Source organism: Solanum stenotomum, chromosome 8, assembly GCF_019186545.1.
Source record: "Solanum stenotomum isolate F172 chromosome 8, ASM1918654v1, whole genome shotgun sequence".
Taxonomy (NCBI): domain Eukaryota; kingdom Viridiplantae; phylum Streptophyta; class Magnoliopsida; order Solanales; family Solanaceae; genus Solanum; species Solanum stenotomum.
The window spans coordinates 54,509,454-54,532,708 of NC_064289.1; the positions used below are offsets into that span (position 1 = coordinate 54,509,454).

At 36.2% G+C, this 23,255-nt stretch overlaps 1 protein-coding gene across 1 annotated transcript; it reads left to right on the forward strand.

The window, feature by feature from the left end:
• The first annotated feature begins 874 nt into the window (after window positions 1-874).
• On the forward strand, window positions 875-14,732 carry LOC125872896 (ATP-dependent zinc metalloprotease FTSH 9, chloroplastic-like). Its single transcript, XM_049553690.1, has 13 exons — window positions 875-1,937; window positions 4,965-5,030; window positions 5,128-5,262; window positions 5,394-5,459; window positions 5,797-5,982; window positions 6,134-6,220; window positions 6,298-6,411; window positions 6,563-6,687; window positions 6,777-6,885; window positions 11,977-12,102; window positions 12,959-13,279; window positions 13,414-13,537; window positions 14,042-14,732. Exons 1-13 carry the CDS (start codon window positions 1,038-1,040, stop codon window positions 14,167-14,169), a joined length of 2,487 nt encoding a protein of 828 aa, XP_049409647.1. The 5' UTR covers window positions 875-1,037; the 3' UTR covers window positions 14,170-14,732.
• The last annotated feature ends 8,523 nt before the right edge of the window (window positions 14,733-23,255 follow it).

Below are 23,255 nucleotides of genomic sequence, written 5' to 3' on the forward strand. Positions count from 1 at the left end.
ATTGCTAACTGCCAAACTTCAACATATGAATGTAACACATTCTCTTATTTGTTTTTTCCTAAGCAATTTAAAAGCTCTTGTAAAAAAAGATACTACTATAGATAAATAATTTGAAAGGAAGAAATATAATTTAGGATAATTTTAATATATTTTTCTATGAATATATCAACACGTGTGTAGTTAACATAACTCACATTAAAATAATGGGAACTTATAAAGACAAAAATAATAATAATTAGAATGATTGACCATTTATCTTAAATGCTAAGATGAATGACGTTTCGAACCAATCCAAAGAGGAAAACTATTATCATATAATGGAGCCCAAAAATGATGCATTACATCCATGATTTTGGTTAGAGCAAAGTGAATTATTATTAATTATAGAGAGAAACACTAAAAATACTCTCTGAATTTGAGGTAAATTATTAGTAGTATTGTTCTCAAATTATTGACAATTTTAAAAATCATTATTTAGTTAAATAACTAAACTTCGATACATCTCCGATCTGCCACATGACATAACAAGTGGTTTTAAATTCTTGTAGGAGCATGATACACTTAATAAAATGTCGAGAAAAGTGTTGAATACACTCCTAAACTCGGCAAGAATTTATGAGTGTGTATTTAACTCATGTTGCTAGATTGAGGATGTATTTAAGTTTTGTTAGTCAAGTAAAAAGGTGATTTTAATAATCCCATAGAATCCAAAAGTGTTTTCAATACTTCTATTTTAATTTTATATCAAAATATAATGTAAAATTATAAATCATTACATTAATTTGAAATTAAATTTCTTAATAAATAATTGGGGATAATCTCACAAAATAAACTCGTCTAGCTTGACAATCTCAAACAAAAAATTGGATAACACGAAAAAACAGACAGAGGTAATCAAACGGCCAAAAACAACCGCACCCGGCAAATCCAACGGTTATCCTTTCTTCTTCAACCTCTCGCCGGTAATAAAATCACTCACAATCTGTAATTCTCAGTTCAATTGTTTTCTTCATTTCCTCCATAATTTTTTCTCTCAAATGGCAATAATCGAACACCATCTTCGACCCTTTATTCATGTACAAATTTCTTTAAATTTTCAGTATAATCCAAAGTATTTTTACAGACGTACTATCTTCTGCAATCGCTATGGTTTTTTACACGAAAAACCCATTTCTTTGATCTCCCAAAAGACCCCTTTTCGTTCAAATGCTATATTTCCAAAATCCCTTTCTGGGTTTGATTTTTTGGGGAAAAAGAATTCAAAGAAAAAGTTAACCCCACGTGAAATTAGTGTTCAGGCTAATGGGTCCTGTGAACAAGATTCGGATTCAACGGAAAAATCTGAATCTTCAGGTACAGATAGCAAGAAATCTCCGGGTTCAGAACCGGGTTCTCGGGTCCCTAATTCGGGTTCGTCAAGAAGGGAGAAGCAAGGGAAAGATAATTGGTGGTGGTCGAAGGGGAGGAAATTGAGGTGGGAACCGATAGTTCAAGCTCAAGAAATTGGGGTTTTGTTATTGCAATTGGGGATTGTGATGTTTGTTATGAGATTACTACGACCCGGTTTACCATTACCCGGGTCGGATCCTAGAGCTCCGACAATGATTGTAAGTGTTCCATATAGTGAGTTTTTGAGTAAGATAAATAGTAATCAGGTGCAGAAAGTTGAGGTTGATGGTGTACATATAATGTTCAAATTGAAGAGTGAAGTGAGTAGTAGTGTTATAGAGAATGAGGTTGTGAATGTGAATGGAAATGAAAATAGTAAGTTGCAGGATTCTGAGGCATTGCTAAGGAGTGTAACTCCTACAAAGAAAATTGTGTATACTACCACGAGGCCGAGTGATATAAAGACCCCTTATGAGAAAATGCTTGAGAATGATGTTGAGTTTGGTTCTCCCGATAAACGGTCTGGTGGATTCATGAACTCTGCTTTGGTAAGGTTTTGATGAACTACTTTTCAAGTGTATATTGTTTTATGCAATGTTAAGTCCTATATCTACACCGATGCACGTTCACTTACTATATCTGTATCTGGAAATGATTTTAGTCTTCCTAAAAAGGCTGTAATACCGGCTCCGCACAAGAGCAGTAAATACCAGTAGATAAACATTCAGTTAGCTTGAAAATTGACTGGTAATTAGATATCTGATGCTTCGTCAAGAACTATCGTTAAAATGTCTTAGTTCATTCTTTAACTTTTTATAAATGCTCTTAATTGTAACTTTACTGCTTTTGATATTGTACATCTCGAGTTCCCACAAATGGAGAAGTTATAACTAGATCGACTTAATTATATAGTTGTTCTTCCTTTTGTTGGAAGGAAAATGTTGTCTTTCTTCTTATGTCATGCAGTTACTCTCTTTTCTCAGCACATGACATGTAGCGGTTGTTTGGTTAGAAGCAAATTATGCAAGGATTAGTTGTAAGGATTTAATAATGCAAAATTTAGCAATGCAAGATTTAGTAATAAGTGGATTATTTACTATTGAATTAGTATTTTGTTGTATTAAAATTTATTATACAGTGTATACTTCAAAATATATTTTTATTTGTTTAAACAAAATTAAATATTGGTTACTATAATGAATGGTTATTTTTGTTATTTAGTGGCTTTAATACATGTATTACTAATCCTCACGTTCTTATTCCACATTCTATCCCCCATAAAATAATACACATATCCTTGCATAACTTATGCGGGTATTAGTTTAGTGGGAAAGAAAATTGGAGCCAAACATTGTATTGAGCAATGCCAAGTTTTATGTGGAAAGAGTAAATGAAACCGAACATTGTAGTAATAGTGTTGAATTTTATATGGAGATCATAAATGAGGTTTTAGAATGTAATCGTATTTTACTAGTTACAAGTTATAAATAAGGATTTAGAATGTAATCGTATATCCCTGCATAACTTATGCGGGTATTAGTTAAGTGGAAAAGAAAATTGGAGCCAAACATCGTTTTGAACAATGCTAAGTTTTATGTACAAAGAGTAAATGAAACCGAACATTGTAGTAATAGTGTTGAATTTTATGTGGAGATTATAAATAAGGATTTAGAATGTAATCTTATTTTTACAAGTTATAAACCTCTTTACTTTTTTCTAATGTTGTCTTTATTATTAACTAACATAATATTACAAGTTACATTTCCATCTTACATTGGAGTTCAAATTCAATGCTGCGTATTCAGAATGCATTCATTTGCTGACAAAGAAGATATAAATAAGGACTTAGAATGTAATCGTATGGTTGATCTTTTTTTTTCTTCGCATCTTTCTTTATGGTGGAAGAAAGCATAGCTATGTTTTGACTCTTTGGAGAGGATATGTATGAAGGAGCTCTCACAAGCATGAGAATGATGCTCTAATATATCGTGTGTTACAACCATGGATTTGTCTCGAACGATAACTGATTAGCCTAGCTATGGATAAGATTACCAGTAGCACACTTGTTTATACTATCCGAAGACAATATTGTGTAAATTAATGAAACTGGCAAGGGAGTGAACTAAAAGTTTGAAAACAAAGAAGCATTCTAAAGAGGATGGGCTGTAGGATAACTAGAATTAATAATAGAACAATGCACTGCGAGTGCTAGCATAAAAAGACTGAAGTTGACGCGAGACCAGGCGTGATTGTGGTTCTTAAATTCAGATAATTCAAATATTCAGGCTCAATATTTTAGGGCAATGATATGATATAACACAGTTAAAATAGAATGGTTGTAATGGAGGAGTATGGCAAGAGTGTCATACAATTGGAGGATACCTACCAAAGTGAATAGCAAGTTTTGTATAATAGTCGCAAGACTAGGAGTGAAAATTTTCTTCTAAGCATAAAAATTATCAACAAGATGAGTGTCATAGAAATGAGACTGTTAAGATAGATGTGTGAATTGTGATCATAAAAATTAGATAAAATAGGAAATGATCACGTCTTATATCATGTACAGATAATACACAAGAGCATAAAATGAGAAAATGTTTTTGAGATGACTTGGTCATGTTCTACAAAGGTCTCCAAATGCATTAGTTAGTTGGTGTGAAACAAATTATTTTTGAAATTTCCAGAAAGGACGAGATAAACATCAAATCGCATGTAACACAGTTGTTTTTAAAAACCTACTAAGGCTCAGTTGTACTGATGCACTTACATCAGGTTCAGTATTATGCTAGGAATCTTTATTCTGTTAAGAGATTTGTATGTCAGTTGAAAATGTAGAGGACCTCTAGTTTAAGAGAACTCCAAATTATTGAGTATTGTTAATGATATGGGTCTAAAGTGGAGCAGCATGTATATTGATGATTCATGTAGATGACCCCATTTGGTTGTGATTGAGCCCTACTTCTTATTGTTGTTGTTAAAGTATTTTAAGGGAGCAAACAACAACAACAACCACAACAACAAACCCATGGAACAAACAACAACATCAAACGAAAATATTTCCGAGTTGAGTTCAGTCATAAGTTCCTCTCCAAGTTGCTTTCTTAGCTTAAGATGTCTTGTGTTTCGTAAAATGTTACAAAGATGACTAGATTTTCTGTTGATTCCAAGCTAGCCTATTCTCTTAATTTGCTATAGGAAGTTCTACTTGTCACTCTTATGGAATAAACTTCCTGCTCTAAGTGCGAATACTACTCCTTTTAGCCCTTTTTTGTCAGACAAGCCCTTTGACATGCCATTCTGGAGTGTGAGAGATCAATTTTCATGTTTTTTTCTTGCTCAAGTGCAGTTGATTGCATGAACGCGGATCTGTATGCTTTTCGATAATATTCTTGTTATTTTGGTTCATATGAATTTTTGGCTAATGCAACTTGACACTTTTTTCTAGTGCCCCATTCATGTTATTCATCTTTTCTATGGTGTAAGCTAAAGATTTCATTATTGTTTCCCTATCCTTATCTTTTTTCTTCAAATGTTTGAATAAAAAACTTGAAGTGCTATTTTACATTATTTTGCAGATAGCATTATTTTATATTGCTGTACTAGCGGGGCTTCTTCATCGCTTCCCAGTGAATTTTTCTCAGGTACATACAATTATGATTCAGTATATGTGTGTGATTATTGTATGTCCATGATATTTCTGAATATGTCACCAACTTTATTGTGGCTGCTTAATAACAGAGCACAGCTGGTCAGCTCAGAAATCGCAAGTCAGGGGGTTCAGGTGGCACAAAAGTGTCTGAACTAGGGGAAACTATCACATTTGCTGATGTTGCAGGTGTTGACGAGGCTAAGGAGGAGCTAGAAGAAATTGTGGTATTTTTCATTTTCATTGGTGAACTTTTCTTAACAGCATTTTTGCTATAAGTGCTGCATTTTGATACAATAAGCAGTTGAATAGTTAATAATTCATTGTTGTGGTGTTTTTTAATTGCTATTTTCCTCAGGAATTTCTTAGAAATCCGGATAAGTATGTACGGCTTGGTGCACGTCCTCCTCGTGGTGTTCTACTGGTGAGTTTCAAATTTGACATAGTACTGTGACTGCTAGGTGGTTATCAAAGTGAAAAACTTCGGGAATACTGTACAATAATTGGAGGGTTCACATAGTAATTCATTGAAAACTTCTGAATTTTTGTTCTTGGTCTTCTCCTGTTCCTGAAGGGATTCTCTCTCTATCCCTTCATATCACTTTGTGATGCCTCTATAGTCAAATCACATCATTATTTCCTGCTAATTTTGTTATGTGACTATTGACTGGCAGACCATTCTACTTGGGGACACCATTTGATTAGTTATATGCTTTGTGCTTCTCATGTAAATATTTTAAAAATAGCTTTAATTGTTACAGGTAGGTCTCCCCGGGACAGGAAAGACCCTTCTAGCAAAGGCCGTTGCTGGGGAAGCTGAGGTTCCTTTTATCAGTTGTTCTGCAAGCGAGTTTGTAGAATTGTATGTTGGAATGGGAGCATCACGTGTACGTGACCTGTTTGCACGGGCAAAGAAGGAGGCACCTTCAATAATTTTTATCGATGAGGTCACCTGTGGTTTCCTCCTCCTCTTCTTCCTCTACAAACTCAAAATATTCTAATAAAAAGTGTTGATCATTTTCTGGATGTGCAGACCTCTTCTTCCTCTACAAACTCAAAATATTCTAATAAAAGTGTCATCATTTTCTGGATGTGCAGATAGATGCTGTCGCAAAAAGCCGTGATGGAAAATTCCGCATTGTAAGCAATGATGAAAGAGAGCAGACATTGAACCAACTACTCACTGTAAGATGTACTGGTTTTGTGGTGCTGCATCACTTCAGTTTTTCAATAAGAAATTAATATCTTACAATAATCTGCAGGAGATGGATGGATTTGACAGTAATTCTGCTGTAATTGTTCTTGGAGCAACAAATCGCTCTGATGTCTTAGACCCTGCTCTTCGCCGACCTGGGAGATTTGACCGTGTAGTGATGGTTTGTATCTTTCTTCTATGGGAATAAAAATTTCATTTTGCTTAAAAGCTTTTGTCCATGTTTTAGAACATGGTGATGAGTCAATGTCATGACCTCAGCATACAGACAACTCCTATAGAATGGAAATGGTGATGTAAGTTCCTGTTTCTAGGTGGAAGCTCCTGATAGGTCTGGAAGGGAAGCTATCTTAAAGGTACATGTCTCCAAGAAAGAACTTCCCTTGGCACAAGATGTTGATCTTGGTAACATTGCTTCTATGACTACTGGTTTTACGGGGTAAACCTTCTTCTCTGATTTTCATCAGCTTGAAATTTTATATGTGATGTTTCCATGGCTGACTGATTATTCATTTGAGGATGGTATAGGGCAGATCTTGCAAATCTGGTGAATGAAGCTGCTTTGTTGGCAGGAAGGCTTAGTAAAGTTGTAGTTGAAAGAGTTGATTTCATTCAAGCTGTTGAGCGTTCAATTGCGGTATCATTCTTTACCTCTCATAAGTATGCTTATGGCTGAGCAACATTATGCACCATTACTCTTTTTTGCATTATATGTAACTCTTTCTCCATAATTGTGTGTTAGATCCACAATGGTTAGTTCAATTAGAACAAAGTGGGCATACATAATAAGCTTTTCATGAAAGATAATCCATATTAGATGTTCTCCCTTGAACAAGAGTCCCACTAGATTTTCTAATTTTGGGCTCCATTGTATGATAATTTAATAAACTTGGATTTCGAGAGCTTTAGAGAAGTGGAGTATATTATCAATCCTTAAACTTCAAATATGTACATGCCGATGCTTTGAACCTTGATGGTTCTAAATACTCAGAATTTTATAAGCAATGAGATTATGAGAAACATGTTCAAGACTGACGAATTCCTAACATTAGAGTCAATGGTAGAACATTTTGGGTACTCAAAACGGACTCTTTTCTTCTCTCTTCTCTCTCCAACGGCTCTCTCTCCAAAACTCAACGGATTTCTCTCTCTCTCCGTCGACGCCGGTGAAACCGAGAGACACCAGCGCTGTTCCAACCAGGCAGCAGCTCCGACGGGACTGCTCCGTCCCCATCTTTCTCTTTCCCTCTCCTTCGTTCTCCTTCTCCGTCTCCTCTTTCTCTCCGTCTGTCCAGCAGCCGACGAGGACTACCAGCAACCGCCGGCGACAACCCACTACAACAACAGCTCCGGTAAACAGCAACCAGCGAGATCCAGCTCTGACTCCGACGAGCTACCAGCCAAACAACAGCGCACCAGCAGTGCTTGTCGCCGGAGACCAACCAGATCTGGCCGGAAAATTGCTCAAAGTCCACCAAAGCCTTTCATCTTCACAGACCAGGTTCTATCTATCCTGTCTCTCTTTCTTTTTTGATCTGAATCTATTTTTCTGAGCCCTCTCTTGCAGATTTTGCGTTTTGTATTCTACTTTGAATCCCTTCTTGTTAGGTGAGTTAATATTGCTGGTAGGAATTACACCGTACTTTCGATAATTTCAAGAACATAGGAGTAGATTGTAAGGTTACCGGATTGTGCATTGTGCACCACACTCTGTTTATCTGTATTTTTATTTCTGATTGGCATTTTAGTTCAGATTAGGGCTCCATCTCCTATTTTCGGATCTGTACTGTCTTGCTTTCGAATATTTTTTTGGATCAGGGCTTCAGCCTTTAGTATAGTTGTTGGTATCCTGTCTTTTTAGATTATACTCCTGTTGCAGTAGTAGTAAGTGTTTTCCTTTGTAGATTTTGCTTTAGATTCAGTATCTTTCTAGTGGATTTGGTACCTGATGATGGTATTGAGTCATGTCGTCGGTTGAGGCCAAGGACGAGGGAAAATAGTGGTAAGCGGGTTACGGGTTCTCATAATTTGAGGGTAGGATCATGGAACATAGGTTCGTTGACGGGAAAGTCCTTAGAGCTAGTGAAAATTCTCAAGAAGAGAAAGATTAATATAGCTTGTGTCCAAGAGACTAGATGGGTAGGTTCCAAGGCTAGGGAGGTCGACGGGTTTAAGTTGTGGTACTCGGGAGGATCTAGGGATAGAAATGGGGTGGGTATTTTAGTAGACGGGGATTTGAGGGAGCAAGTGGTGGAGGTTAGGAGGATCAATGATAGGTTGATGATGATTAAGATAGTCATTGGAGGTTGTACTTTAAGTGTTATTAGTGCTTATGCTCCTCAAGTGGGCTTGGACGAGGAGGCCAAAAAGCTCTTTTATGAGGAATTGGATGAGGTAGTTAGAGGCATACCGAGCACCGAGAGAATAGTCATTGGTGGAGATTTTAATGGCCATATCGGGGCAACTTCTAGTGGCTTTGATGATGTTCATGGAGGCTTTGGTTTTGGGGAGAGAAATGGAGGTGGAACTTCGCTTCTGGATTTCGCTAAAGCCTTTGAGTTGGTGATTGTTAACTCATGCTTCCCGAAGAAGGAGAACCACTTGGTTACTTATCGTAGCTCGATAGCTAAGACTCAGATAGATTACTTACTCCTTAGGAAGGGTGATAGAGGTCTTTGTAAAGATTGCAAGGTTATCCCAAGTGAAAATCTTACTACCCAACATAAGCTTTTGGTGATGGACCTGGAAATTAAGAGGGGTAGGAAGAAGAAGGTTGTTTTTGATCGACCGAGGATTAAATGGGGTGGCTTGACCCCTGCCCTTTCTCGGGAGATGGGCGAGAAGTTGACTGGGATGGGTGCTTGGAGTGGTAGTGAGGATGCGGACACCATGTGGAATAAAGCAGCTAGTTGCATTAGGGAAGTTGCTTCAAAGGTGCTGGGGGTATCAAGGGGTAACTTTGGAGGCCATAAAGGAGATTGGTGGTGGAATGGGGAAGTCCAAGGCTTAGTGGAAGCAAAGAAGGCGGTATACACAAAGTGGGTGGAGTGCATAGATGAGGAAGAGAAGCGGACGCTTAAGGAGGTTTATAAGACGACAAAGACAGAAGCTAAGTTAGTTGTTACGAAGGCTAAGACGGCAGCTTTCGAACGCTTGTATGTCGAGCTGGGGGACAAAGGTGGGGATAAGAAATTGTATAGGCTTGCAAAAGCAAGAGAGAGGAAGGCTCGCGACTTGGACCAAGTGAAGTGCATCAAGGATGAGGAAGGCAAAGTATTGGTGGAAGAGTCCTCCATTAAACAGAGATGGCGAAGATATTTTCACAAACTTTTAAATGAAGAAGGGGACGGAGACATGGTGTTGGGTGATTTGGCGCACTCTGAAAGACTTCGGGACTTTGGGTACTGTAGGTGTTTTAGGAGCGAGGAGGTTATACGTGCTATTAGTAGGATGAGCAGGGGAAGAGCGACCGGGCCCGATGAGATTCCGGTGGAATTTTGGAAGAGTACGGACAAGGCAGGTATAGAGTGGTTAACTGGGCTGTTTAATGTTATTTTTAAGACAGCAAAGATGCCTGATGAATGGAGGTGGAGTACAATGGTTCCGTTGTATAAGAACAAGGGTGATATCCAAAACTGTAATAACTACAGGGGTATCAAACTGCTAAGCCATACTATGAAGATTTGGGAAAGAGTGGTGGAGATGACGGTGAGAAGAGGGGTGTCCATTTCTGAGAACCAGTTTGGATTCATGCAGGGGCGATCGACTACCGAAGCCATTCATCTTATGCGAAGAATGGTAGAAAAATATAGAGAAAGGAAGAGAGACCTACATATGGTGTTCATTGACCTGGAAAAGGCCTATGACAAAGTACCGAGGAATGTCCTCTGGAGGTGCTTGGAGGCTAAAGGTGTCCCGATGATTTATATTAGGGCGATAAAGGACATGTACGGTGGAGCCAAGACTCGGGTTAGAACGGTTGGAGGAGACTCGGAGCATTTCCCAGTTGAGATGGGGCTGCATNCTTCTTCCTCTACAAACTCAAAATATTCTAATAAAAAGTGTCGATCATTTTCTGGATGTGCAGATAGATGCTGTCGCAAAAAGCCGTGATGGAAAATTCCGCATTGTAAGCAATGATGAAAGAGAGCAGACATTGAACCAACTACTCACTGTAAGATGTACTGGTTTTGTGGTGCTGCATCACTTCAGTTTTTCAATAAGAAATTAATATCTTACAATAATCTGCAGGAGATGGATGGATTTGACAGTAATTCTGCTGTAATTGTTCTTGGAGCAACAAATCGCTCTGATGTCTTAGACCCTGCTCTTCGCCGACCTGGGAGATTTGACCGTGTAGTGATGGTTTGTATCTTTCTTCTATGGGAATAAAAATTTCATTTTGCTTAAAAGCTTTTGTCCATGTTTTAGAACATGGTGATGAGTCAATGTCATGACCTCAGCATACAGACAACTCCTATAGAATGGAAATGGTGATGTAAGTTCCTGTTTCTAGGTGGAAGCTCCTGATAGGTCTGGAAGGGAAGCTATCTTAAAGGTACATGTCTCCAAGAAAGAACTTCCCTTGGCACAAGATGTTGATCTTGGTAACATTGCTTCTATGACTACTGGTTTTACGGGGTAAACCTTCTTCTCTGATTTTCATCAGCTTTAAATTTTATATGTGATGTTTCCATGGCTGACTGATTATTCATTTGAGGATGGTATAGGGCAGATCTTGCAAATCTGGTGAATGAAGCTGCTTTGTTGGCAGGAAGGCTTAGTAAAGTTGTAGTTGAAAGAGTTGATTTCATTCAAGCTGTTGAGCGTTCAATTGCGGTATCACTCTTTACCTCTCATAAGTATGCTTATGGCTGAGCAACATCATGCACCATTACTCTTTTTTGCATTATATGTAACTCTTTCTCCATAATTGTGTGTTAGATCCACAATGGTTAGTTCAATTAGAACAAAGTGGGCATACATAAGAAGCTTTTCATGAAAGATAATCCATATTAGATGTTCTCCCTTGAACAAGAGTCCCACTAGATTTTCTAATTTTGGGCTCCATTGTATGATAATTTAATAAACTTGGATTTCGAGAGCTTTAGAGAAGTGGAGTATATTATCAATCCTTAAACTTCAAATATGTACATGCCGATGCTTTGAACCTTGATGGTTCTAAATACTCAGAATTTTATAAGCAATGAGATTATGAGAAACATGATCAAGACTGAAGAATTCCTAACATTAGAGTCGATGGTAGAACTGGTGGAGTCAGACTTCATTTGATCCATCTTTTAGCTAAGGACCAGTGTTCTAATTTCAAGGGCAACTTAAATACAGAGCGGTGTTTTGTCCGAGTAAAATAACATATTGCTTAATATATGTCTATGGATTGTGTATAATACAATTGGCAAAAGATTGAAGAGAAAGGGGGATAGTGGCTGCCCTCTAAGAGCCTTTTAAGAAGCATTGTCCACTAGATCTAACAATGTTGAAGGTCTAATTTTTTTTTAAAAAAATAAAATGCTAGATGGCGGACAAGTAATAGTTTGCATCCCCCATGCTTAATCTAGTAGTGCTGGTCTATGGGCTCAAATGAGTGAATAAACAAAGTATTTCTTGTTCTTGACCTTGCTGCTACATTAGTTGATTTGTTTCTTTAGTTTCTCTTCTTGATCACCATTGCCATTTAGGTTTACAAGCTTCATCTTCGATGTTTCAGGGCATTGAGAAGAAGACTGCCAAACTGCAGGGAAGTGAGAAGGGTGTAGTTGCAAGGCATGAAGCAGGGCACGCGGTAGTTGGGACTGCTGTTGCAAATCTTCTTTCTGGGCAGCCACGGGTTGAGGTGATCATTATTATTACTTGCTCTGAGAAATTCTTGTTCTTCCTGGTTTACTGCAAGCTCGTGTTATTTGTTTTTGTGTTCTACTGGATAACATCTGACAAAAGAGGTTGATCTAAAAAGAAAAGAAAAAACTCTTTAATAGAATTACTCTAGAAATAGAATTTCTGAAGTTTGACATTTTTCAGAACAGGAAAATCAAATATGTCTGCAAGTCTTGAAAAGACTGGTTTTAACCTTTTCCATGGACAAAATGCAGCAACAAGACCACTCCCCTGCATTTGGCATGGGACCTCTAATAGTGTTTAAATTGAGGGTTCACAGCTTATTCTTGGGGTGATGGATTACGGAGCTTTAAAAAAGTTGGATCATTGATCAATGCAGTCATCGCTGTGACCTATCCTTCTCGACGTAGTTTTACTGTTATTAGAGCAGAATAAAATAAATAATAGAAAATGGAGAAGCAGTGGCTTATTGGTGTCTAGTTGATTGATAGAAATGTCCAAAAGGGAAAAATACCTGTGTTTGGATCTAATACTTTCTTAATTTTGACGGCACCAGTTAATTCATTTTTTACGTACCCTGAACTATCTGTTTCAAATGAACCATACCAACATGGTTCTGGAAGTGGTCTTCCTGCAAGTTCTCTCAATATGCTTGTTCCTTTTCATGTGAAAGTTTGCAAGTGAGGTCAGCCATTGCTATATTGGTGTATGATGCTTAAAATCTTGTACTAAAATCAGTACTTTGCTGCCTCTCAACTGTGCTCTTCTCAAACTGCGATTATTGTTTTTCTTGTACATAATTGGGATTAGTGCAGTTATGGTATCTATAACAGTTTTCTTTTTTCGTCAACCAGAAGCTGAGCATATTGCCAAGATCTGGAGGGGCTTTAGGATTTACTTATATTCCTCCAACCAATGAGGACAGATATCTTCTCTTTGTTGATGAATTGCGTGGGAGGTTGGTCACTCTTCTTGGTGGACGTGCTGCGGAAGAAGTATTGTACTCTGGACGTGTATCTACTGGTGCTTTTGATGATATACGCAGAGCTACAGACATGGCCTACAAGGCAGTGGCTGAATATGGTCTTAGTCAGACCATTGGCCCTATCTCAGTGGCAACACTTTCTGGAGGTGGGATGGATGATGGTGGATCCATGTCCTGGGGAAGGGATCAGGTCTTTCCGCTTTTGCCCCTTTCTTGTTTTCTGAATTCTCTGCTATTTTCTGCTCTAATATTTGATCCCAACTTATGTTTCTAACTTAAGAATACCACATCCTTAGCAGAACTGAAAGTAAAATTATTCCACAGGGGCATCTTGTTGATCTTGTTCAAAGAGAGGTCAAGGCTTTACTGCAGTCTGCACTTGATATTGCACTCTGTGTTGTACGTGCTAATCCCAAGGTTCTTGAGGGGTTGGGAGCTCAATTGGAAGGTAATATATTCAATGCACTTTACTAGTCAATTTTTCGGTATTCTTTAGCATTGCTTTCTTTTGATTAACTTCACAAGGCAATGATTTTGCATTAAAGATAAATAAAAGAATCTCATTTTATTTTAATATGTTAATAAATAACAAAGATCTCTTTATGATATGTGATGTGTCTTTTCCTTTCAATCTCTTTACTTTTTTCTTTGTGGAAGGTGGATACTCTTTCTATTCCATTTTATGACATTGTTTCGGTTTAGTGTGTGTTAAAAGTATGGCACCCTTTATATTTGGGAACTCTTTAATTCTATACTTCCTATTGTACTGTCAATGTGATGCTCTTATTGCTACAAAAATGACATGTTTTAGACCACAAGTTTTTATGGTACATTTGATATGTAATAAAGAGCTTCCTTTCTTTCTTATACTATATGCTCATACCGATGTATAAAATGAAACTGGAGTATTATATTTGGTACTTTTTTATGGATTGATATTTCTTCCTCTCAGAGAATGAGAAAGTAGAAGGTGAACAACTACAAGAATGGTTGAGCATGGTCGTTGCACCAGCAGAACTTAATTTTTTTATAAAGGGCAAACAAGGATCTTTACTTCCACTGCAAGCAGGCTCTGGATGACAGAAAGTGCAAGCTTAACACAGTCAAAAGTACAAAAACGAATTTCGAGTAAGGACTTCCACGCCTTCATCTGTGCTCTCAAGGGAAACAAAGCTATATTCCTGAACCAGATGGGCATCACTTGTTGGCATCCAGACAGCGTGATTTTGCATGTGTTAGTAAGGTAATTGACAGCTACTTAACTCCTACAAACACCATTGTTATATACCACGATCACAGATTGGTAACTCGAAGTGAAGGCGTACACAAAAGATCTAGCCAAGAGTTTGTTGGTTCTAGAGGTGAAATGAAAAGTAGGCTCGTGACCTGAGTGATGTCGGTTGGTATTTTCTTCTACATCACTTGTACATGTGCCAATTATTCTTAGTATTTACACAAGAATCAATACCTTTATATTGTAATATACATCTGTACTGCAGCTTACAAAGAAGCAATCCATGTCTAATGTTGTGGGAGAAGGTGAAACTGTGTATACAATGTTATCTTTCTGATTATGAGACAAAGTATCAGTAGGTTGCCATAATCTTTGACTTGTGTAAAATTACAAGTATTGGATGAGGTAACATTCTGAAAGATAAGACTTGTAAGCTTGCCAAGTCAAGAGGGAGCCGAAGATCCTCTGGAAACAACTTCTCTACCTCTGGCAATCGTATTCACTGAAATGTTTCCTATATGATTTCAGATTTAAAAAAGTTTCATGCCTTTTTCAAAGGCTTTTCACATATAATTTTTATACATGTGGCTAACATATGAAGAACAAGTTGGTATCACTTGCAAAGTCAATTGTACCAGGATTCTAAAGTACTTTTGAGACATAACAAACTTGTATACTTTGATGTTCATGTCCTTGGACATCGTAAGTCCAAGAATTTAAGCTCTATATTCTGCCATGTTATTTCTGATCTTCACTAAAATTGGGTAATGCTGATCCATTTCTGAAACCAAGACTGCAACTCGTATTATCAATGAATATATAAATGTTTGGGAAAGAAAAATCATCCTTTGGACTTGCTTTGTTGAGGTACCGATAATTCATTCACACATCCCAATCCTTCTTTGTCACTGGCATGATGTTTTCCAACCATATGGAGTAATATTTAACCTCACAACATTTGCCTCAGTTACCTCCTCTTTGATTCTTAAGACTCATATCGTCCTAAGTTGACTACCACAATGAGTTTCTTTCGACTTCCAAGTTGCTTGATCTCTTCATGAGCACACCATCAATAGGTTGTAGGTGGACGACATATCCATTACTTGAAATAATACAGAAATTCAGCTAGCTCCGCAAGATAGATTTTTCTAGTGACTCCTACATGCTTCATCAAAAGCTCTAACATTTACACGACTTTCTTTTATCTCCCATATTTATACCTTAGTCTCTCAAAGTGGTGAAAGGACAAATATTACATTTTGAATTTCAATTGATCAAAACTATGGACACGGTCTAATCACATTATGTGAAGTTCTTTAATTTGTTAAATACAACATCATCATCATGGAAAGAGATCTTATTTTACTTCCACCACCATTCGTCTAATTGTTGTGACCAATGATTAATGGACTAGTTGGAGGTTTGACATGATTTTCCAAAATTTTGAGGCATTTTAGACCATTGGTTGGAATTCAAGCTTTTCATAGGTTTTGAGTTGACCATGATCAATATTTGGTTGAGACGACCCTATAATAGTATTTTATAATTCTTAACTCTTAAGGTCTTTCACTTTGGCAAGGTTCCTTCAGCATTGGTAGAGTACATTAGTGACAATTCCTTATGCTTGTGGTTAAGTCGTATGAGGAAATGTGGCCTACAAACATGAGTTTAATGGCAAAGTCATCAATTGATAAGGCTTGTATCCTATATTTTATGTTGAAAAGGACATTATCTTATACACTTGTTGCATTCAAAATTAACTTTATCCTATGATCATACATTCAAACTCATTCTGATGGATCACTGATTCGGTACTATAAATGTCATGAACCAGACCGTCGTGAGTGGTACCCACACTAAACCACCTGGTGGGAGAACGAATTACCAACCCTAAACCAACCCAATACACCAATATTAAAACCAATTCATGAAATAATTATTAAAAAAACAACTTAAAACCAACTAATGAATTGGGTCCCCATAAACTCAATCGATAGTCAAAGAATTTATGCAGAAATAAAACCCCTAGAAACTGAAAGTCATCAAACTCTAAATAGTCAAGACCGAGGATGCAACCCCAAAACTAAAACATAAAACTAAAAGCCTAGAGTGTATGTGTCACGACCTGAGCCTACACCCTAGAGTGACTGGCACTCGAGAATCATTGCTGGTCCCCAAGTGAACCCTCATCCTGGCTGACTATAAGCGGAAAACTAACTCAAGCATACAAAGCTTAAAAACTGAACAAAATTCATTGAACTCAATTACAAATCTTTAACTCAAATGAATAACTCTGAATAAAATAATATATTCAACTAGCCAACAATAGGCAACTCTTTAAAACATTAAATAAGATAAATGAAACAGACTTCTCAAACTCTATTGTTTATCTATGAAGCCTCTAAATGACAAAGATGGAAGTCGGGACAAGACCTACGACATCCTGACAAAATTGAAATTAAATGGAATCCTCCGGAAACAAGGAGGCTCACCATAGCTAACTCGAACTCCATGTGGTATCAACGAAGCTCCTATTGATGATCCTGAATACCTGTATCTACATCATGAAACGATGCAGGCCAAATGGCTCAGTACATGGAATGTACGAGCATGTAAGGGAAAATATAAAGCATAAACATAAGCTTGAACTAGTAGAAAAGAAACATACTTACCTCTTCTCAAACTTACTCAACTCAAGGAATACTCAAGGATACTCAAAACTACTCAAACTTACTCAACCCAAAAGTACTCAAGAATACTCAACTCAACTCAGTAATGAGGTTCTCAACTCAGTGAAATGAGCTTAACTCAACAATAAGGTACTCGACTCAATGAAGCACAATTCAACTCAAGAATAAAGCAACAATAAAATATGCAATATATAGAAAGCTTTTAAAACAGTAGATAACAACTCAATGTATTGAAGAACACAATAACAACTCAACTTGTATATAATAAAATATAATATAACTTTGTGGGAGTTTCTCTAACCGACAACCATCACTATAAGCTATGTGATGATACATCGTCACGCCTACGCTGTCAGAACTGTCCTATACCTTGCCAGGGAATAGAACCTCTCAAGTCTCAACTAAGTGGATCCACTAGTCTATACTAAAAACATTAAGGAATCATCTAAAAAGTATGACCCTTTCTACCCACGTTGGCTACATGGTTTATGGAGACTTGAGTTATTATGAACTCTCCCCCATATCGGTGCTCAATACTACTCCTAAAATATACTCAACTCATATGTTTAAAACATAACTCTTCCTCTGTGGTTTTAGGTTATTACTCAAAATCTTTCTCTAAAAGAGATGTTACTCAAACTGCTCAAAACTCTTTTGGAAATCTCGATTTTCTACTCTTTTAAATGTGAAAACATTTACTCTTGGGACAACTTAGTTCCCATATATCATTTTAAAGAAAATGAACTCGACTCTACTCTTTCTCAACTCAAGTGCTCAAGTCTTAAAACAAGTTTAGAAAAAATTGTAAAAGACTTCTCAAAATAAAGTTCATGCCGAATTATTGACGTGAACGACTCTATTCAAGGTTTTCAATAACCAAACATAGAACTCAATACTCAAGACTCAACAACTCAGAACTCAAGAACTTCAATGGTAATACTCGTTTCAAGAATGCTCGACTCAGAGGGTTCATGCGAAATTATAGGCATGAACAGCTCACTCAAGGACTCAAAGATACTTCTCGTCTCAAGAATTCTTGACTTATAGGGTTCATGCAGAGTTATAGGCATAAACTACTCAAATCAAGGACTTCAGGGGTAATATGTAATAGTCCCATGATTAGGTATAAAATCTTAAAAGGGTTAGGAACTTAATACTCAAAACTTAGAACTTGAAGATACTACTCCTCTTAAAGGTACTCAATGTATGGAGTTCATGCGGAGTTTATGAGCATGAACGACTCAACTCAAGGGTCTAAAGAACATTATGGAACTCGTGTATACGACTCCTCTCATTCTTATACTTACTTCTTCAAAACTTAGCTCAACCGATAATAGATCTCAAAGGATTCATAATTGAACTCAAAAGCTTTCTTGAACTCTACTCTTAACTCTCTCTTGAATGTGAATTATGAATTCAAGAGTTATGGTTCATGATATGAAGGATCTCGTTGTGATAAAGTAGACTTATGAATACATTCCCCTCCACTTGTTCGAGTCTTGAACAAGTTATTTGAATTTGTAGAAGACTCCTCAGCAAGACTAAAAAGGGGATTTCTTGAAATATTCGAAAGAACTTTCAAGACTTAACTCTTAACTCTACCTTGAATTTGAATTATGAATTCAAGGTTATGATTTGTGATAGGAAAGATCCCGTGATGTTTAGGAGTGTTTTTAGATAGTTAAACATGAGAAACGATCAAGAAATCATTGTCTGAAAGCATGTCCGCGATGCAGAGATGCATTTTAATATTTGATCGCGAAATAAATTTTGAGGCAGAGGGGTCCATGACCTCTCCGCGATGCAGAGAAAGATTCTGTGCATAGGGAAGGCAGGTCCGCGACGCGAAGTGAAGTACCAGATTTGCCCGACTTTTTCCTTCTTCGTTTTCTAACCTCAATTCACTTAAATTTGATTTTTTTCTCAATTTCTCTTTAGATTCAGATACTCAATACATGTACACAAGAATCTAATCAAACACAATTCTAAAATCGATACGATTTCTTCAAGAACTCATGAATCTCATCTAAACTCAAGAACGAAAGCCAATTTCATGAACACAATTCAAGAACATCAAACCTTCAACTTTCTAGAACGAATTTAACTCTGAAATTAACATGATTGGCGTGTGGGTGAACAAATCCAACACTATGGAAGCTTACATACCTGAAAGAACCATCTTGTTGAATCAACTTGAAGGAAACTCTTGAAAGATGAACCCTAGCCTTAGCGTTTCTTGAATTTCTTAAGCGTAAAATTTTAGGAGTGAATGAGAGGGTTTGATGTATGAAAATTGATTTTTCTACACGTTTGGGTAATTTAGATGACCTCCTAAGGGATTTTAGGACCAAAATACCCTTTAAAAATAAATAAAATGAGCTGGGAGTCGGAATAATTTTTCAGCAAGCAGTGAGGTCAGTATTGGCTCCGTAACGTGGAGCCATCGCGGAGCTGCTGCTAGCTTTGGGCGTCGTTAGTAAATCAGTCATAACTTTTTACTCAGAGCTCAAAATTTAGCAAACTCGGTGGCGTTGGAAAGATAATTCAAAGATATTTTCTACTGTATCTTGTAGCCCATCTAACTCATCTTGTGCTAGGAGTTATGGTTGTTTGAAGTTGACCCAAAACTTAAAGGAACTTAAGAATGATTTGAATGAACTCTCTTTAGTTATTTTTGGAACTCAATGTGCTATATCTAGTGACCTTAACACTTAGGAAAATTTTAAATTCCTTGGTAAAATCTCACTCACTACAAAGAATGGTTCGAGTCTTAGTTCAAATTTTTTTTGGGGTGTTACAGTATGTGTCCAAAAAGATGGACAAGAAGATGTAGAAAAAACTCATGACAACATGAAAGAGTAGATCACCCTTGTATTTGAAGTTAGACGCCCCTTATTTGAGGTATCAGATCAACCTCTAGAAGATGTCATGTACTTAACAAGGAAAGAACAGGTGCAATATTAGTAAAAAAATCATAGTGTACTGTGAGGATCATACGGCTAGTCCAAGATATGAATGTAAATAATTCACCACAAAGCAGTATCATAGAACAATACATATAACAATAGTTATCAAATCACATAGACTCCTAGTCATATATCATGAAACAAAAATACCTAGATACATGTCCCACACGATCACAAATGCAAATGCTCGGTTCTCTCATAGAACCACAATCATATACCTGGTCACGAAAACCAAACTCAAATGGTTAGTTTACCGGCGTAGTACATAGTTAGTTTACCAACATGGTACCTGAACCAACCAGCAATCAAACAATCATCCACAATCACAAATACAATGAATATCACCTCTTGAAAACCTCGAGTCACAACAAGCCCATTGCATGAGATTATAAACATGATGTCATTTCCTATGTATTCCTATGTATTCCCTATCATGTATTGCACAAATGATACTACAAAACAGTAGACATGCATACATACATATATAAATCAGAAACATACAACTATCACCTACCTTGAACCAAGCCTCTCGGAAACTCTAAAGAACATGAGTTTTCCGCTTTTTGAAGTATCTTGGCTTGTTCTTGGTAAAAAACAAACAATAAAATAACAATCAATAACTAATGACCTATTAGTTATCCGGATTATCAATAAATCCTAACTCCAGGCCAATATATGATCATCTTTCATAACTTAGGGCTTTTTCCACTGTGGAATCATGTCAAAACCTTCCTCCAAAGGTAATAACCTAGATTCTAAGGCTTAAGAATCAATGAAAAAGGTTAGGGAGTCAAAATCTTACATTTACCAATGAATTCTATGGAAAAAGGAATACAAACTGCCCAAAATCGCCCCTCCCAAGTCCAAGAGCAAAAACTAAAGAAAATAGGGATTTTGGAGTTGTTTCTGTATAAAATCTCATTTACTCCGCTATAGCAGAACTTACCCCGCTATAACATAGGCGAAACTTTAGAAACTCAAGAATTTGAGAAGGGTCACTTTTTCACAACACAACACATTCTCTTGATCCCGACATATCCCTTCCATACCAAGATCAATTCCAGGAGTTCTACATACCCAAATTAATTTTTGAAAAGCCCTATGGACTCCTAATGTCTTAGCTACAAGAAAATATCAATCAAACCTCAACATTATACCCCACCGATTCTTGGATGGCCTTAGACCTCACCTAGCCCAGATTCTGTTTGAGGCGTGCCTAGCTGATAAATTCTTTTACTATTGGCCTACTCATAACGACCAACTCGGGTCATTACAATAGATGTGTGTTTTTGAAAGAAAAATTTAAATCTGAGAAAAATATTTTTAAGACCTGGTTCAAGTTCGCTCACATCTATTTAGTAAGCCCTGATTCGAGCCTGGGTTGGATATATAAAAGTCTTAGTCCAAGTCCAAGCATAATATATGGATTTCGCGAATCCTCCATGGATCCCACCTCACAACAAACCAGTTTTAAGGGGTGCATATCGATAGGATCATTAGTCATTGCCTTGTATTGCATTACATATCATGCTCTTATATGTGATTTTGCCTCTAATTACTTTGTTTGAACTACTAGAACTTTTCTGCGTGTAGGCTTATTTAATAATCCTTATATGATATAGTTGCTACCTTTGCTCTGTCAGACAATTGAGTATTTGTGGTTTTGTACTCATACTACGTTTGTTGCATCTTTTCTAATGTATATCCTCGTAAAACACACCATGTTTACTTTATCGAAGATTACAGTTTGCACGTGTCAAAGATAAACATGAACATGATGTCAATACACGTCATCTACAACACATTCATAGATCTTTTCGTTAATATCTAAGCTTTTGAGTAAATTGTAGAGTTAATAAGGGTGTTTTAGTAAAATTGATGCATTCTTATATCCTATAAAATTCAAGTTCATCGTAAACCCTAGAAGCCGCTCATGTTTCATCAATTTCACTAAGCATTGGTATGTCCACCTATTCTTTTCATCTTTCATCCAATTCATTCCTTTTTTTTTGATATCCTTCTGTTGTGCATGTGTCAAACACTTGAGAATGACGATCAGAGATCTAAGTTATGATTTTTTATTATTATTTTCAATTTTAAGGCTTCAATCTAAAGCCTTCCACCAACAACTCCAAGATTTGGCACAAGTAAGTTATCATTTGATTCATCTCTATTTTCAATTTAAGCATGTCGATATGAGTTTTTTAATCTAATTTTCAGGATTTATCAATTCAAGGCCTAATTAAACTAAAGATTTGATTGAACAACTCTAAGGAATTCTACTATATTATAAAAAGGGAGTTTAGGCCGAAGTATAATATATAATATTCAAGATTGAGACTTTTCCCAATCTTGAATATTATATATTATACTTGTGGGACTTTTAAAAGGAAGTTTATACCCAAGTATAATATATAATATTCAAGATTGGGACTTTTTTGAATATTATATATTATGTTTATTATATAGTAGAACTTGGGCATAAACTCTCTTTTAAAATAATATAGAATATATATATATATATATATGTATATATATATATATACACACACACTCACAAATGGAAAAGTCCCAATCAAGAAAGCAACATAATATCATTTACAAATGACTTAAAAAGCTTTAAAATATTTAAAAGCTATATAATAAAATAGGTTGACTCTCAGAATTCTATCAGGCTCACATATATTGGGACTAAAAAAAATAACACATATCATTTTAATATTACCAAAAAACTATTATAAATAATAATAATTAACAACTTAAAATATCTGAAAGACATTTTAAAAGGGTTAATTTTGTAATTTTATCCATATCACATAAATTAGGACAAAGTGACCAGTAATGTACATTATTTCAAAGTTACATAAAAATATTATAAATCACAATAATTAATAACTTCAAACATTTAAAAAAAAATGAAAATTTGGATGACTCTCCAAATTTCATTTGTGTCACATAAATTGAGACAACAAAAATAACATATATTGGGTCCATTTTAATTTATTTGTCTTATTATTTTTTATATTTAAAAATTGTGTAAAAATACTATAAATCGTGATAATTGACAACATAAAATATGTTTTGAAAAAAAATACAAATAATTCCACTGATTCTTGAAGTGAATCTATCGTAAAAATACTATAAATCATGATAATTGACAACATAAAATATTTCAAAAATGTTGCATGTGCATGCAACATTTTTGAAATATTTTATGTTGTCAATTATCATGATTTATAGTATTTTTACGATAGATTCACTTCAAGAATCAGTGGA